Here is a 17,168-nt window from a genome sequence, read left to right as displayed (position 1 = left end):
CTCATCCTCCTCCCTGGGACCCACCTTCAGGGCAACCACATGGTGCCTTAATTTAAGTCTGGGGGAACCCTTGTTCTTGACCCAGCGTACACTCTGCAGTTTGATTTCCTGTGTGGACGCCCCCGAAAGGGTCCCGTCTTGGCTGGCTCTGTGGAGGAAGGGTTCCAAGGTTTTGGGGGGCCCTGCCCTGGCTCTCCGTCTTGGGTCTTCCTGTTTCTGCTTGTGCAGTGGGGGCAAGTGGCTTCACCTCTGAGGACCTCAGCCCGTCAGGGTGTCCCTCCACGGGAGTCCCTAGTCTTAGGAGGATGCTAGGAGAAAGTGCGTATGGAGTGCCTGGCGGGGAGATGGGTGGTGGGTATTATTATTGGGGATCTGAGACCCTGAGAGAGGGTCACTTAACAGCGTGTTTTGCACGTTGCCTCATTTAAACCTCCTTACGTCTGATTCAGTTCTGTCGAAGACGAGAAAATTGAGACCCTGGGAGGCTTGGCCATGCGTCTGCATTCTCGCAGCTGCCAGTGCCCCCAGCCCTGGCCTCGGTTACCACCCTGCTCTCCCTACCACCTGGCGTCTCCCCAGATCTAAGGGTTCCCTCCTTTCGGTCCCATCTGCTCTGTCAGCCACTGAATTCTCAGTTCCAGGCCCTTCGGAGAAACTGTCTCTGGAAAGGATGGCGGGCCGTGGTCCCCCCGGGCCGTGCCGTCTTGGGAGAAACCTGTTCCTGGTGTGGGGGTCTCTCCGGGTGCCTCTCAGGGCTCAGCACTCAGGCGAGTTCAGAGCGTGGCAGGCTCCTCTAGTTGGGGCTACAGGTGAGGGTGTGACGCAGTGGGTGGGTCCCAACCACACAGGTCTTAGGCATAACTTTTCATAGACGCTGAAAGGAGTGGTTTCTTTTCATGGCGTTTTGTGAGAAAATCACGGGGGGGAAATCAGCAATTTCCCATATCAAATAAGAACGCGCTCGTTAAAAAAAGAGCCTACACAAAAGTTGAACAAAGAAAAAAAATCACCCAGTATATGCACTCAGCATCTTGGCGCATGTTCTTAGAGTCTCTCAAAATGCACAGGTTGTCCTGCTTTGTTTTGCTGTGTTGTAATTGCAGCGTATACACTCGTGACAGGTGCTCTCCGCACAAATTAATTCTAAATTAATTCTGCTACTGCACTCCAACTACTCCAAAGATAATTTTTTTTAACATAGTGGCAATCGTGCTGCATCGATAATAGTTGCTTTCTCATTTGAGAATCCTCTCTTCCCAGTTGCAGTAGACTGTCCTAGGTTGTGCCTGAAGCGGCCGCATGATGGTAAACCCACTCGAGGAGCCAGGAGTTTTGGTTCGTTGCTCTGCCGTTCCTGGAGTTTTAGGTCAGAACCAGCTCTTGTTCCAAGGCCATGAAGCTCTCTGGTTCTACAGCACTTTTCCATTTCACGTGGCTCTCTGGTTCTACAGCACTTTTCCATTTCACGTGACTTCTACGAGGTTGATTTACCAGAAGTAGGATGTCTAGGTCGAAGGTACAACCTCTTGAGAACTCTTCATACATATTAACCTGGGCCAGGGACCCACCGTGTAACAGAAGCCCTGGGGCGTGGCTGGGGAGCGGGGGGAGGATGAGGGTACCTGGGCCTTTTGTTGTGCAGTGTTGAGTGAGCTAAGAACTTCCTCTTGATGGGCCAGCCATCCAGTGTATTTTATTGTAAAAGGCAAGTGAATTTTCTGCTTCGGTAGCATGCCTGTCTCCAAAGATACGTGAGAACGGGGTGGGCATTTGTCATCCCAGAGAATGCCAGGCACGGATTCTGTCTCGTGCCTTCTGAAAGGAGTTCCAAATTTGGATGCTTCCAAAGTTGTCGCGCTGCAGCGAGGACAGCATTCTTCTTCAACGATGGCCAAGTCTCACGTGCCGGGATGCTGCAGACGCTCCCAGGTCATAATTAACCTTCTTCAAAATAAGGGAGAAAGGCAGGGGAGGGGCCCTCTGCACCCCACGAAGGAGGACAGAAAGCAGAATGCGGAACCCCTTGAAACTGCTGTTCTTTTCTATCCCTTGTTCAAGGGGACAGTCCCGAGAATAAGATGCCGCATTGCGTGCGGATCCTTTTCCCTGAATGGAGCGCCCACGCCGGAGCACGCTCTTAAAAACCGCCCCTTCCTCACTTCTTCTCGCAGGCCATCTCCCTCGTTCTCCTGGATCACGGCCCATCGGGAGCATCTGCGCAACCTTTTTAAGGCGGCCGTTGCAGACTCTTTTTTTCCCTCTGGTCGCCACTGAGACTTTATGGCACCGTTTCTTATTGTGTGGCATTAAATACAACCCAGTTAAATCATGTCGCTGGAAACAAAACAGCTGCATGTGGAAAAAGCATCCCATAACCCAGTTTTCACCATCCCGGCCTCCCTCCCAGGTGTTGTAACATTCCAGAGGCCCTTCCATTTTAAAAAGGGTATTTATTTTATCTCAGTGTAACAACACCCTGTCTTTGAAAGTACTTGTTCTGCTAATTTATTCTTTAAACAAGAAGAGGAAGAAGTATGGTGCCCTCATAAAACAGTTAACAGGAAGCCCGAGGCATCTTTGAGCGCCGTTTTTTGGCTGATGCTTGGAATGGCTTCATCAATCACGGCTGTTCACGTAGAGCTGGGTTTATGTCAGTTAAACCATCTTCCATCAAGTTGGTGAAGCAGAGTCAGGCAACAAGATGGATAGCGAGCCGTCTTCCGTGGCGTGGAAAGGGCTTCGCTTTTAAATGCCCCTGTTGATTTCTTAATATTTTCAGCTTCCTCTTCCTTGGCCTGTTCCCTTCTGACCATCACTCAGGCGTCTGTTCTTTTAACCTTGTTCAGGGGGCAGCGAGGGGGGGCAGCGCTGGTGCCAGCCTGTAAGTGCGAGCCATTGATCAGCAGGGGAGGGGTGTTCACTACCGCCCGACCCCCACCCCGCAGGGGGGGAGGTGGTCCCGAGAAGGGGAAATCAGTCCTGGGCCGCAGGATGGCAGAATGTCTCATTTCCACTCAGCCCGAAGCCACTTACATTGGAGCCTCACGGGGGCGTGTGTTACTCTTTCACCCGAGAAAGGATGGTTGGCTGTGCTTTGGGGATCTCGACCGTCGGTCCCCTCACACGTGCTCTGCCCAGAAACCCGCAGGATCTCGGGCCTCCCCCAGCCCCTTAGCAGGTCCAGTCTTTCAGGGAGTGTGTGTTGGGTGAGTGCTGTTGGCAGGGCAGGGGGAGCCGTGGGCGAGGACCTCCTCGTGGGAAGGGATCTGTTCTCACTGGCCCTAGAATTGGCGAGCGTCATGGTGATGATAAAAAGCAGTTGGACTTTGGTCAGTTTTTATTTTAAAATTCAGGATGGTTGGAGCACCCATGTATTGCTTGCATCTTGAGTGGACCTAGCTCCCACCATCCACTTTTTTTTTTTTTTGGCCACTTCTGCAAGAGATGCCACTATGGGATCTTTGACGTGCAGTTACCACCTTGAAGGAGTTAACGATTTAACAGGGAAAGTAACCTTCAAGATGGTGACAGTGCCAGATGGTGACAGTGCCAGATGTCCCCTGGAATCCCTTTAGGTCTTCGCCCCCCCCTTCTGCACTGCCCTCCTGGTGAAAGCTCCGTGACGAGGTCCCTCTGCCTCTCCACCTCTGCCTCTGTGGCCTAGGGTCGGTTCCTGGATCCCCTCCTGGTCAACGATGCTCTTGTGGCCCTTGCTGCGGCATCCTCCTGTTGCCCGACACCCTGCACCCTCACGGGGTGGCTGCGGGCTCATACCTCGCTGCAGATTCTGCTTACACAGAAGTCCAGCTGCACGCCAAGTCGTACACAGCCACAGCCCTCTCTTTGCAGTGGGGACTGAAGCGCGAGTGTCACGAAGTGGGGAGAGATTTATATTACATAGAATAACGTTGACGAAGCGGTCCGGTCTGGTCCCTCACCTTATTGAGTATTTGTTGCGGGCGGGCACTGTGTTCAGTGCCTTATGTGGTCCTCATCCCAGCCCTCTGGCTTGGTATTCGTACTTTGCCCATTTTAGCGTTGAGACAGACTAGGAGTGGTTGAGGACCTCTCCCCAGCCCATGCCTCCTGCTGGGCGGGGGCAGGTGGGATTTGAACCCAGGGAGTGGGTCTCTAGCGCCCCAGGTGTGAATGCAGGGCTTCCTTCGTGGTCCCTGATGCTCCCTCATCTCTTTTCCTCCGGCAACCCCTGCACCAAGCTGGGTGCTTTGTAAGATGCCAGGCGTAGACGAATTAATGCTGTACACTTGCAATTTATGCCAAAAAGATATGCCTGCTGCATCCTTTCTCTTCATGCTCCCCCATTTCTCAGCATCTCTCACCTGTGACAGTGGCTGCCTCTGGTACGTGGCTCATTCGTGTGCTCATGCAATTTTCTTCTTGTATTTTAAATATGAATCCGCAGTCCCCTTAATCCCCTTAATTTTCAGAACGTGAACCAGAGACCAGGAACATTTTCAGGACAAGCGCAGACTGACTTAACTGTGCAGGAGAGTCACCTTGTCTCCGTTCACAGGTGGGTGACAAGGGACCAGGAGCCCCAGTTCTTCCCTCTGCATTTTTCTTTTTTAATTAAGGCATAGTTGATTTACAGTGTTGTGCCACTTTTTGCTGCACAGCATAGTGACCCAATTGTGTGTATATATACACACACACACTTTCTTTGTCTCCTATCTTCATCATGTGCTTCCCCACGTGGGGATGTGGTTCCCTGTGCTGTACGGTAGGACCTCACTGCTTATCTCCCTCTGCACTCCTTCTGGAGTTTGATGCACCCAGCAGGGTAAGTGGGAGCATCAGACCCCGGAAAATGTTTTTGTACAAACGTAGGTGAACCAAAGTCACCCTTTGACCTACATTTGGGACTTGATTGTTTGTGTTTATGAGACCCCTTTCTTCCCACAAGTTGCAAACTGCAAACCAGGATGCAGCTTGTGAATGGTGGACTGTTGAGAAACAGTTCACAGCAGAGACAGGATGGCTGTGGGGTGGGGGTTAGGAGCCTAGACTGGGAGAAAGGGTGACCAAAGGGGAGATGGAGGAAAGGGCGAGGGAGAGAAGCCCAGGGAACTGAGAAGGAGATAAAGTCCTCCAGGCGTCACAGGGCGGGGGCCAGGTCCCCTGCGAGCAGCTGTACACGTGGTGGTGCTGACCCATGCAGACCTGTGTTCGGACTCGTTACCTGAAAGGACCCACCTGGCCTTGAGGGCCCGACCTCTGTGACTTTGGCAGTTTCCTGCCATCCCCTCTATAAGATGGGTTTCTAACTCCTAGGCCGTGTAGGGGTTAAGTGAGAAAACACACACACAGAGCCCTGAGCGCCGTCGTCTTTCTGCCGTGTTAGGGAGAGCCCACGGGAGGGAGCACACGGAGGGACCCTTTGGGGCTCTGTTCTGGAGCTCGATGGCCTGGGTTCTTCTCACGTCTGCTTCTTTCCAGCTGTGTAACTGTGGGCACCTGACCTAACTTCCCTTGGACCTTTGGTTGCTGCCCTGTAGTACTGACATGACCAGTGTTCTGCTGGCGGGATGGAGCGAGGTGGCCCAGTGATGTGCCTGGTCCATTGACGATGCCCAGAGACAGGAGCTGTTAGTATTGTAAGGCTTGCTTCCTGGGTGTCTACACTTTGCCAGGCAGGGTGGAGGCACACAGGTGATCAGCAAAGGCAGCTAAGGCACAGGTGTTTAGGGTAACTTGCCCGAGGGCCCAAAGCTCTGGCTCTTGCCACCTGGTGTCGCTATGCCAGATGCTTTAGGAAGAGGAAGCCCACTTTTGCTCTTTGGCCAATTGCCATCTGCAGTCTTGTGTGCTGGTGCCTTATCCATGGGACCTGAAACATGGAAGGTGCTTAACAAATGCCTGCTCCCCTGCTCCTTTAGGGAAACCTCCTGGCCCCCGTTTTCCCTTTGCTTTGGTCACTTCATAGGCACCACCTCTTGCCCTTTCTAAAGCCTTGGCCCATTGCCCTCAGCCACTCGTCACACAGTGGGGGCTGTTGGGCTCTGCACGTGTGCTCCCCCCGGCTCTGTGCTCCCTCTCCTTCCCTTCTGAGCAGCAACAAAGACAGATGGGAAACCAGAAGCGCTCCAACACTCTGCCCTCTATTGCTGCACAACTGTTCCACCTGCTTCCATTCTAAAGGCTGCAGAAAACGTCCTTACTAGGACCCAAAAGGATCCCAAACATTGCCACCAAACCCTTGGAACGCGCGGTGTCCCCGGCCACAAATGACGGGTGTGGTGCAGACATAGACACCCAGCAGTCCTGTTGCTAAGGTGTGCAGTGATCCCCCACGCCAGCCCCGGTGAGGCTTAGTGAAGAAGCTGAAAATTAATGGCCAAAGGAGGGTTTTAGGTTCTGTGTGGATTTCATTTATCCATGCTCTCTCTTCCCCCCATTAGCATGGTTAATTAAGAGTTGTCAATACATCTTTGCTGAAGTATTTGATTATTTTTTCAGCAGGGAAGATTAGAATGAAGTCTTCAGATCTGGCAAGCGTCCTGGGACTTGTAGAGTAAATTGCAGGTTAAGCCCTCATTTTGATCTCCGGGGCCAGAGCAAGCATGTTACATTGACATGTCATCAGCTGTGATCTGAGGGAGCACACGGAGGGACCCTTTGGGGACAGAGGGGCGACTTGCTCTCATCCCCCATATTGAAAGGGCTTATTGCACAGTGAGTGTGTGCGGGTGGACAGACAGCAGCCCGGAGTCTGAGGCGACTGAAGCTAGCTCTGAAAACCTCTGGATCTACCCTTTATTAAAAAAAAATATATATACGTGTGTGTGTGTGTGTATGCACACACGTGAGCATATTTTTGTGAAGATATTTTTGTCCAGGTGGAGGGGGTGTGTGTGAACAAATAACAGACAAGAGTTGATGTTGACAGCAGTTAGCTCTGCAAAGCCCTTGCTTTATGGTTTATTAAGGGCTGTACATGCATGTACACACACACACACGTCTCCACCTGAACAAAAGCACCCCCGAATTACCCTTTTTGCCTCCCAGACCACTGCACCGGCGAATGCCTTCTGCAAATGGCCTCTGACGGCCCTGACCCATAGGCATTGCTTTTAGCATTTGTGTTGACAGTGGTCTTTATTTTTCCTTCTACTTAGGGGCTCTCAAGTTCTAGAATAAATCTTACCAGCAATTAATTATAGCTTGAGGTTTCCAGGAGAGGCAGGCTAGCTTTTATTATTTTACCCACTAAATATACCTCTAGATAACACAATACATATTTACAGTGACAAGGTTTGTTTTATTTATAGGGTTTATAACAAATCATCAAAAGCAGCCCAAAAAGGGCCACTTAGACCAGCATCCTTATTTCTCCTGGTGCTTTCATCGATGAATTATGCATGCATTACAAATGGCAATGAGGAGGAAAGGTCGCTTTAGAACAACACAGATTGGAAAATCACACCATTTGTTTAAACAACATTTATTATTGATTATTCAGCATAGGGGCTGATAGAAACGCAAATAGTGGCAGTAATATCATCTGTTTACATGGGCCCTTTATAAATGTCGGACCCTACCCTCTGTTTAGATCAGAATAATTGTTCAAATTTACCAGCTCTGTCTTGCCAGAGATCGGAGGTAAATTTAGCATCTACTTTCTCAAATCCTTGAATCCCCACAACATCCCAATTACTCTATTTCATAGAAGAGAGAAAATTGGGGTTCAGGTGGATTGAGTAACTTTCTAAAAGGCACCTCCTGATGTTGCACATAGTGTTTCTGTCAGTTAACGCCCCGAGCGTGTCAGAAACCAGCACTTTTGTAGTAAGAGTAGGAATGCCAGCCACGGGGTGGTCCTGTGTAACCCACGTGCACTCTTCTTTGTGCCAGATTGTGTCCTGAGTGTCTGGGCTTCCGTCATGATGTGAATTCTATGGATAAGGGTTGCTTTAGTGTTCATTTTAGCGTTGAAGATGCTAAGGGGTTAAGTCCCCTGCTGAGAATCCCGGGGTTAGTCCCAGGGGTTAGAATCCCGGGGTGGAGGAACCACGTCGTCCTGTCCCTGTTCGGCCAGGTGGCCTCACGCTTGGGGGCTTTTCCCGGAGCGTTTCCTTCCCGTGCTTCCCGGGCACCGTGACGTCATGAGCGGATGGAGCAGTCGTTGGTTCCGTCATTGATGCAGATGTGCTCAAAGCCAGGGGCATAAGATTCTTAACTTCATCAACAGAGAACTTCATTGTTGTTTTAAATAGTCCCGGAGTCACCTGAACAGCATTCCTTTCGCTGAAATGGACTCAGAAGACGGCAGCCCGAGAGGCCAGCTGTGGGAGTGAAGTCACAGTGACTCGGGGATGAGAAAGGCACGGTGGGCGTGCGTGCAGTGTGCACAGAGCTGCAGGCAGGGCCAGTGGCAGGCTCCCGGCTCTGCCCTCACTTCATCCTGGAAAAGCTCGAAAGGCGTTTTCACCTCGCAGCACAGGTCCTGGGCGGGAGCCGGCCTCGCCGTGCAGCCGTGCACTCAGGGAAAGCCGTCAGCTCTGCTCCCCTGGCCCGGCGGGCGTGGGAGAGATTTCTGCGTGAGGTTCTTTTTTTTCCTTTCTTTAGGGCCGCACCCGAAGCATATGGAGGTTCCCAGCCTAGGGGTTGAATTGGAGCTACAGCTGCCGGCTACACCACAGCCGCAGCAGCTCGGAATCTGAGCCACGTCTGCAACCTACACCACGGCTCACAGCAACGCCAGATCCTTAACTGACTGAGCAAGGCCGGAGATCAAACCCATGTCCTCATGGGAAATAGTTGGGTTCTTAACCCACTGAGACATAACGGGAACTCCTTTTTTTTTTTTTTTTTTTAAAACCTGTCTCCCCTAAAGACTTACCTTGGTAATGACCCCCACATCCCTTTTGTCTCCTCATCCAGTCCTGCTGCCTCTCCTCCATCACGCTGCTGATGGCTTGGGAAGCTGTCTGCGCCCCTCTCCCAGAGCCCTCGCGGAAAGCACCGTGTGCCATCTGTGGCCCGTGCCTTTCATTTCTCGGTTCCAGCCAGGGTTCTGAGAACCCTCCATCTGCCCACGGGTAAGGGCACATTGTGACCCGCCTATTCCAGGGGCCACAGGGCAGGGTCAGGGAGGCTCTTCTAAAAGGGGCCTCACCTTGCCAGAGCTGTTCAGGGCACCTTTCCAGCACCATCTCCAGACTGTTTTAAATCCCACCCAGGGCCTCTCTTTTCATGTTCCTCGACTTTACACTAAGCTCCTGTGCCTTGTTTTCACAACTCCTCTCCAAGGCCTCTGGTTTTCTAGATGGTTTACCATTCGCTGTAACCAGTAAGGGCATGGCGGTCTTGCCAAGATCGGCTCCCTCCTTCTCTGCCATCTTGTTTCCAGCCCGTGGTCTCTGTGAGCTTATAGGACGGTCCCCAGGTTTTCTCACTTTCAAAACAGTGGGCAGGAGTGGCTGCCTTTTAGGAGCAGGAAAAAAAACCAACAATGAGTAAACCTGAAGGGTTTCAAACTTGGAAGACACTAAGAAACTGTTTTGCCCGCAGAGAAAAATGCACCTTCTTTGGGTAAATTAGCTTTTGTGGTTACCTCTCTCGTCACTTCAGCAGAGGGGAAAGAGAAGTCACTTTCCCGGAGTTCCTGTCGTGGCACAGTGGTTAACGAATCCGACTAGGAACCATGAGGTTGCGGGTTCGGTCCCTGCCCTTGCTCAGTGGGTTAACGATCCGGCGTTGCCATGAGCTGTGGTATAGGTTGCAGACACGGCTCGGATCCTGCGTTGCTGTGGCTCTGGCGTAGGCCGGTGGCTACAGCTCTGATTCAACCCCTAGCCTGGGAACCTCCATATGCCGCGGGAGCGGCCCAAGAAATAGCAACAACAACAAAAAAAGACAAAAAAAGACAAAAAAAAAAAAAAAGAAGTCACTTTCCCCAGTAGCGATATGTTTACACTGCTGATGTCCTTTTGGGGAAGGAGAGGCTGACAGAAGTGCAAATTAACTCTTCCTGCACCCACATACCCTACTTGGGAATGTGTGTCCCCTTGAGTGCCAGAGGTCTAACCGGGAATCACACATCTCAGAACAGTGAATAGTAACAGCACCCCCAGTTTGCTGGTCGTCACGGTAGCTAGCCATTTTTCTAGTCCCTGTAAATCCGTAATCACCTGGTGTCCTCACAGTGGGTCCATGAGGTTTTATTCGTCTTCTCTTATGGATGTGGAGCTTACAGTGCAGAGGAGTTAGTGGCTTATCCGCATGGTGCCATGATGGGAGTGCGGCTCTGACTCTGATCCTGGGACCCAGCATCTCACCGCAAAGTTCCTTTGTAACCTCACCACGGTGACCAGATACTGGGCATGACCGTCCCACCAGCCTCCTGCATTGTCTTCCAAATGTGCTGTCACCTCCCCATGTCTTCCCTGACCCTGCCTTCCAGGCTCTCCTGTCCGAGAACCTGACTCTCACCGGCCTTGCCAAGAAAGGAACCTTTGGGGCTTATGGACCAGGCAGCGGCATCCAGTAGTGGAATTCCCTGGACTCAGTTTGAGAAGACAGAGCTCTGTGACCCTCCTACACAACTAAATTAACTCCCTTGGCCTCACTTTTGCCGTTTGCTAAATGGGAAGAGCAGTGTCCCCCCAGTAAGGATTGACTGAGATGGATGTTTCACTTGCATTCAGTGAATATTGAATGAATGCATGAGTGATTGATGAGTCGTTCATAAATATGAGCAGCGGACAGAGCAGGATGTTAGTGAGTGGTAAGCTGGCTCAGATGCCTCTCTCTGCAGTCCTGCAGGCTGTTATCCGTGATTGTAAACCTATACAAGGCTCCATTCCCGTGGTGCTCTTTGTAAATGGTCGCCAGTTGAGTTGTTCAGTATACGTTTTGAACAGCCATACGTGGCAGCCTTGGTTCTGCATTCAGATTCACAGAATGACATACGCTTGCTTCACGTGAGGCCAAGGGCGTCCTCTCTCTGTACATTTTCGGCTCTGGACTTGGGGCTGTGTCTTTTATGTTTCTTCACATTCCAAAGGAATGCCGGCCCCGTGAACTTCTTAAACACACATGGGGGCTCCTGGCCTGGGGTCTTGATCTGGCTGCTACGTTGTTTAAAGAAGGATATTTGTGATTCTTCTTGGCTGACACACTGGCTGTCATCTGCTGTTTTTCTAATCTCCCAGTAAACTTGTGGCAAGTGAAGGTTTAGGCGTGTGTGTTTCTCTTACGTTGGAAGGGTAAACAAAGCCATCATGTTTCATGAGTTTTCTTCCAAGTTTGCTCAGATGCTGCTGCAGGTCCGTGCAGTGATTGAAATATTTGCAACCTGTGGGGCGGCAGGGTGTTGATTTGGCAGCAGGCGGTAGTGATGGATTTGGGGAATGCTGTTTGACAGTTCCAGGCTTGTGTGAGGCGATGCAGGGCTCTGCTGCCAGCGGTGGAAGGGCCAGGGGTTGGGGGTGGTTGAGTGACATGAGACTCTTCGGGTGTGTCTGAAACCATGTAAATCATGGGCAGAATCTCACTCCTCCAAGAAGAGCCTGCAGGGAGCTCGGCGGGAGGCACTGCTATTTACTCTCCCCCAGCCCCCCCCCCCCCCCAACCTCGCAATTAAAACCAAGAAACGGGTTGAATTCCGTCAGAGAGCTTTCCTCACCCCCATTCCTTGTTTATCGGGAGGCTTTGTAATTAGATCACAGCTTCTTCAGCCTTTCGGAAAGATTTAGAACAGGTATCACACGTGGTCTGCTGTTTCAGTGGAAAAGTGATTGGACAACTTTGGGAACTCTTGGTGTTCTCAGACTTGGATCCTGTTTCTTTCAACCCCTCACCTGCTGTGTGACCGGGGACAAATAACCATTCTGTGCCATAGGACATCTCTTCTTTTCTCGAAACAGGAACTGAATATATTTCCACTGGTTTTCTTCTAAAAAAAAAAAAAAAAGAAAGAATGGCATACAAAGTATATACAAAGTGTCACAGAATATGGGTCATACTGTGCACAGTTCTGATGGAGGAAAAACCTTTAATTGTGTGAGTCCTGAATCCTGACTTGCCTGTTTAGGACAATATCCTCCGTATAATTAGATATTTCATTCCAGGAGTTCCCGCTGTGGTGCAGTGGATTGAGGATCTGGCATTGCTGCACCTGTGGCGTAGGTCGCAGCTGCAGCTTGGATTCAATGCCAAAAAAGGAAAAAAAAAGATCTTTTCAAAGGCATGGCTTGTGACATGCAAGATTTTCAGACATTCACCAATAATCCATCAATTTCATGTTTGTTAATGATGTTTGAAGAAAGTTTTTTAAAAAAGGCACTTGTGCAAAAATCGGTCATATTGCAGCATTAATAGACTGGGAGGGGAAAAATAGCACTGTTAATTTAGGGTAAATTCTACCATATGTTTTCTGGGATTAAACAAGGATTACGAAATAGGTTAAATAATCTAAATACAGTTTTGTTAGATGTTTTAATAATACACTTGCCTTTCTTGTTTGGTTTTTTTTTTTTTTGGTCTTAATGTATCACAAAAGGCATTGAAAACGGGTGTCTATGTAGATGATGTTGCTCTTTGGAAAACTAGACTTGCCCTCGGATTCTGCAGCCTGTACTGCATCCGCCGGGTGTTCGCTGGGCCTCTGCTTTGGAGGACAAAACACATCCCTTGGGGGGGGGGGGGGCTGGATACTCGCGTGGGCCTCCCAGGAGCCAGCTGGAAGGTAGCTGCTGCAGCCCAGGTATTCCGTGTCTCAAGTTGGCCGTCGTGCTGGAGCAGAAAATAGGCTGTTATGTGTTCATACAGCAGTTAGAGACTCTTCCCGATCCTCAGCACCCCCCTTCCCCAACCAAAAAAAATAAAAGACCTGTTTCCTGGCCAAGGCCCACATGTCTTGTCTTTACTTTAAGTGCTCCTCGTATTCTCTTGACCTTAAAGTTTACAGGGTAAAGGAAACATTTATGGAACAGTTAAGCCCAGTTAGAACATAACGACTTGCCTCATTATCACACTCTACAAATCTCTCCTCTACAGAGTTCACCTCCCTGCCTGCTCTCAACTTGTGTTTGGCCTCCAGATACTGTTCCTGGTGTTCACATGTGGAAACACGGAGAACTTCTCATTCCCCTACCTCAAAGGTGCCAAAAATAAGAATCTTTAAGAACTCATAAAGTAATTTAGCACCACATTAATAAAAGAAGCACAATTTGGAATTATTTCTGTACGCGTGTGTTTGAGTTAGTCGCAGGGCTTTTTTAGCTGTCTGTGCAGATATTTAATGCGCTTAATAAATAGCTCCTACAAATCAAGGATCCTGGAAAAAACCCAACTAATAGGGCACTTTGCAAAATTCTAAAGTGTCATTCAAATGACCAATAAATACTTGAAAAATGCTCAGGTTTATTAACAAGGAAGAGTCAGTTTAGCATGCAAGTGTATTCAAATTTTATACTTGTAAGATTAACAAATGTTAAACATTTCCTACACTATGTTGCAAGAGAGTGGAAGTGGGCATTTTCATACCCCAGAGTATTTTATATGCAGGAAATATCTTAAAGGAGTATTTAAAGATACGCCCACTGATTTATGAACAGCGCTGCTTGTAGCTATATTATTTGTATGTAGAAAATAACTAGAAGGATTTAAAATATTTATTAATGGAGCTAAATTGTGGTCTAAAGCATACAATATTTTTTGGTTTATAAAAATAGAAGCGAAGACATGTAAGAAACGGAAATTTTCATATTACACACTGCCAAGCTGTTTCTCTTTAAAAATTTTCCAACCGATCTGTTAAAATATAAAGGAAAACTGAAGTAATAATGAAAGATGAGCAATATTATTGATTCATAAAATATTTGTCTTCCTCAAACAAAAAATACAAAACTGCATAGGAGTTCCCTGGTGGCCTAGCCATTGAGGATCTGGCATTGTCACTGCTGTGGCTCCAGTCACTGCTGTTGCACGGGTTCAATTCTTACCTGGGAACTTCCACATGCTGTGGTGCGGCAACCCCACCCCCGCAAAGCTCTAAATCACTCAGACGTGAATTAAATCATATCAGATATTTTTGTAAAAAGCAAAGACTTTGAGTTGTAGGGTGGAATGTCTGTCTGGTGGCCAGTGAAGAGAATGAGTATCGTGCTTTAGGCCTGCTACTTGTAGTCCTGCAAATAGACAAATGTAAGAGTGACACGGATGCTTTTCTATTCGCTGCCCTGTGCACCTGTTGTGAATACCTGCTAACCCATAAGTACCTCTCTGATCAGGGACTAGAAAGCAAGAAGACGGGTCCTTGGTACTTCGGGGACTCAGTACTTAATGATACAAGAAGCTATGAGATCCAGGCTTTCTTCGAGAAGGGATTTGACAAGTTAGTTTGTCTTTCCCATCATCTAAAAGGCTACAAGACTCAAATCCTCTTGGGGTCCGGAAACATTTTCCCTTGCTGAGGTTGGGAGCAGTGCACCACTACCTATTAGGGTGCTGGGCTGCCATGGCCTTTGGTTTCAAAGACGTGGGGTGAGAGATGTGGGGCCCGACTGGAGTCAGTCTGGGAGGGGGTGTTTAGGGTCGAGGGTCGCCTTGTGCTCATAGGGCTCGGCAGCAGACCCCAGGGGACAGCAGTCAGTTTATTTTGTGGGCTTTGCTAGATGGTGTTTTCTAAAGGTTGGGGTCTAGGCTGGGGCGCCGTCTCCCCTCATTCAAACCCTGTGGAACTCAGCGTTCCTAGATACTGTTCTAGACCTTGAGAAAGCAGCAGTTAGTGAAACGAAGACCCCTCTCATGGAGCTTTATTCTAAGGAATGGCTAGGAGGATTGGAAAGCGAGATGGAGTCAGCTTGAGGAAGACCTCGAATGTCTATTTTAGGAATTTGAACTTGTTTTGGCTGAGTGTGGAGGGGCTGGGTTGTGAATTGTTTTGCTTTTTTTTGTTTGTTTGTTTTTATTTTAAACAGAGAATTGGCCATTGAGATACTCAGGATTTTAAGAAAATTTAATCAACAGTGCTTTATAAAGTCATGATTAAATTGACTATGAGGATAAAATATTAGTTAAATGCTTTCAAAGCTTACAATTGAGCCCAATCAGTTTTAGACCAACGCGGGAAGACACTTAAAACAGTGCAAGATCCCTCCTTTTGCTCCTAGGATTAGTGTCTTGGTAAGCAGTAACAAAAGAAGAGTTTACCTTTCACGCACAAACCTTGTTCATAGGCTGCTTCATTAACTGTGGGCTCATCAGTTTTATTTCATTTTCCACGTATCCACTCATAACTGGACCAACTGATTTTGCCCAGCTCTTTCAAAGGTAATTTAAAAAGTGATTGCAAAATGTACCAGTGTTTCTAATTTGAGATTCTTTTTTTTTTTTTTGTCTTTTCGTCTCTTTAGGGACGCACCACCGCCTATGGAGGGTCCCAGGCTAGGGGTCCAATTGGAGCTGTTGCTGCTAGGTTACACCACAGCCACAGCAACACCAGATCCTTAACCTACAGAACGAGGCCAGAGGTCGAACCCGCGACCTCATGGATACTAGTTGCGTTTGTTAACCACTGAGCCACAATGGGAACTGCCTGATTTGAGATTCTCAATACCTTAAATTTCATGGAGTTAGTTGCCCTTCTAAGACGGCGGGGTCAGTGACATACAAACAAGTGAGTATGTAGCTTCATGACTCAGTGTGTAACATTAAAGACTGCAAGCTGAGTGTTTTTGGTGCGTTGACAAGCATAAGAAATAGAGAAAATTTAATTTTACTGGTACCCTAATTAAAATTGGGAGGTTTCTTAGGAGCATTTAGTTCTCCCTTTTGTATCCCACTGTGGTGTATTTACTACCGCTTTATTTCTTTTAGATTAAAACTATTTTAAAAGGCAAGTGATAAAGACCTGTCGTTCAAAGTGGTTGCTGTCCACTGCCATATCCACGTTCAGTGTAGGATTAGAGGGCATGTATCATGTGCAGTTCCTATGAATTATCCCCTCATGTGACGACTTAGACTTTTCTGCCAGTGTCAGTCGACTTGATGCTGCAGTCACGGAGCAAGACTTGCTGTCATCTTCTGTGGGTCCGAAATTCCCCATTCCTCTTTGGGACTGATGGGGGGAGAGTGACTTCTTTCCATCTGTGCCATATTTTATCTCCGTGATGATGGGCGTAGTCACAGTATGCTCGTTTTCTCTACATAGCTGTTAGAAGTCCCCTCGGCAGATGAATGCCTTCTAAAATCAGCTGGTGGTGGTATTAATACGGAATCGATGGGCGTTAGGAAGCGGGAGCTGTCTGTCAATCATTCGAGAACATGTAGTAAGTGTATCCCATGTCCTATTGACTGGACAGGGGCCTCCTGCACGTTTTCTCTTGTCAATAGCTCAGCCTTGGCCGATCACCTTGAACTCATTCTAGGGGAACATCTTTATTTGCTGCAGGCCTGTGCCATGTGCAGCCCAGGAGAAAGGTGTCTAAGGAAGGCAGAGCCTCAGTTTTTTTGTTTTTTTTTGTTTTTTTTTTTCCAGGGCTGCACCCGAGGCATATGGAGGTTCCCAGGCTAGGGGTCAGATCGGAATTACAGCTGCCAGCCTGTGCCACAGCAACGCCAGATCCTTAACCCCCTGAGCAAGGCCGGGGATCGAACAGGAAACCTCATGGATCCTAGTCGGATTCTGCTGTGCCATGACGGGAACTCCATGGTCCCCACATTTTTTTAATTGCATCTTGTGTCTTGGCTGCAGTACCTACCAGAGTTCTTCACCTTTAGGAAGACGACAAAAGGACCAATGGGAGCCTCCCCTTTGGATTGTAAACCAGCTGCAGTTGCTCTTACATATTTCTAGCTATGACATCCAATATGTAGTGGCTTTTGATCAGTCCTCCGGCTTCTTTTAATGACAGTAGTGCCTTATCATGACTGATAACAGCTTCTTGTTCCAGGCTTATCTGAGTTTCCCTGTCTGAGTGATGCTATTGAATTTTTTTTCAAGGGCTCCTGAATTCCTTATTCCACGCACTCTGTGCTGGAGTCTCGGCGTCTTTGCTTCTGATCCCTCCTCATCATTTATGGGTGGTGTGCAGCCTCCACTTAGCCGCTTGCCTCCCCGTCATATATGAAGTGGCCTCCCGTGTTACGTATGTGCTGAATCCCACATTCACCGAGTTCTATGCACAGGCTGCTCTGACCAG

The 17,168-nt window shown here is 48.7% G+C and overlaps 1 protein-coding gene and 1 long non-coding RNA gene across 20 annotated transcripts in view; one reads left to right on the top strand and one right to left on the bottom strand.

Annotated features, from left to right (window-relative positions):
* Positions 1-17,168, top strand: part of WWOX (WW domain containing oxidoreductase) — a 969,209-nt gene that overhangs the window by 131,692 nt on the left and 820,349 nt on the right. Inside the window, exon 6 of one of the 19 annotated variants that reach the window (XM_021097061.2) lies at positions 13,021-13,199. The exons of the other annotated variants lie outside the window; for them this stretch is intronic. Within the exon in view, the coding sequence (XP_020952720.2) occupies positions 13,021-13,137 (117 nt within the window). The 3' untranslated portion in view covers positions 13,138-13,199. Of the gene's footprint in view, positions 1-13,020; positions 13,200-17,168 lie in introns of those variants that run through there. 19 annotated transcript variants of the gene reach the window in all.
* On the bottom strand, positions 4,851-11,939 carry LOC146402195 (uncharacterized). The gene is made up of 2 exons (XR_014805395.1): positions 9,826-11,939; positions 4,851-7,726 (listed from the first exon to the last, which is right to left on the bottom strand). It is a non-coding gene; the product is annotated as an uncharacterized LOC146402195 (long non-coding RNA).

Source organism: Sus scrofa, chromosome 6 (assembly GCF_054392235.1).
Source record: "Sus scrofa isolate SSC_HxYL_T2T_F1_AM1 chromosome 6, Sscrofa_HxYL_maternal_Yorkshire_Landrace_v2.0, whole genome shotgun sequence".
Taxonomy (NCBI): domain Eukaryota; kingdom Metazoa; phylum Chordata; class Mammalia; order Artiodactyla; family Suidae; genus Sus; species Sus scrofa.
This window is presented reverse-complemented; position numbering and strand designations above follow the sequence as displayed.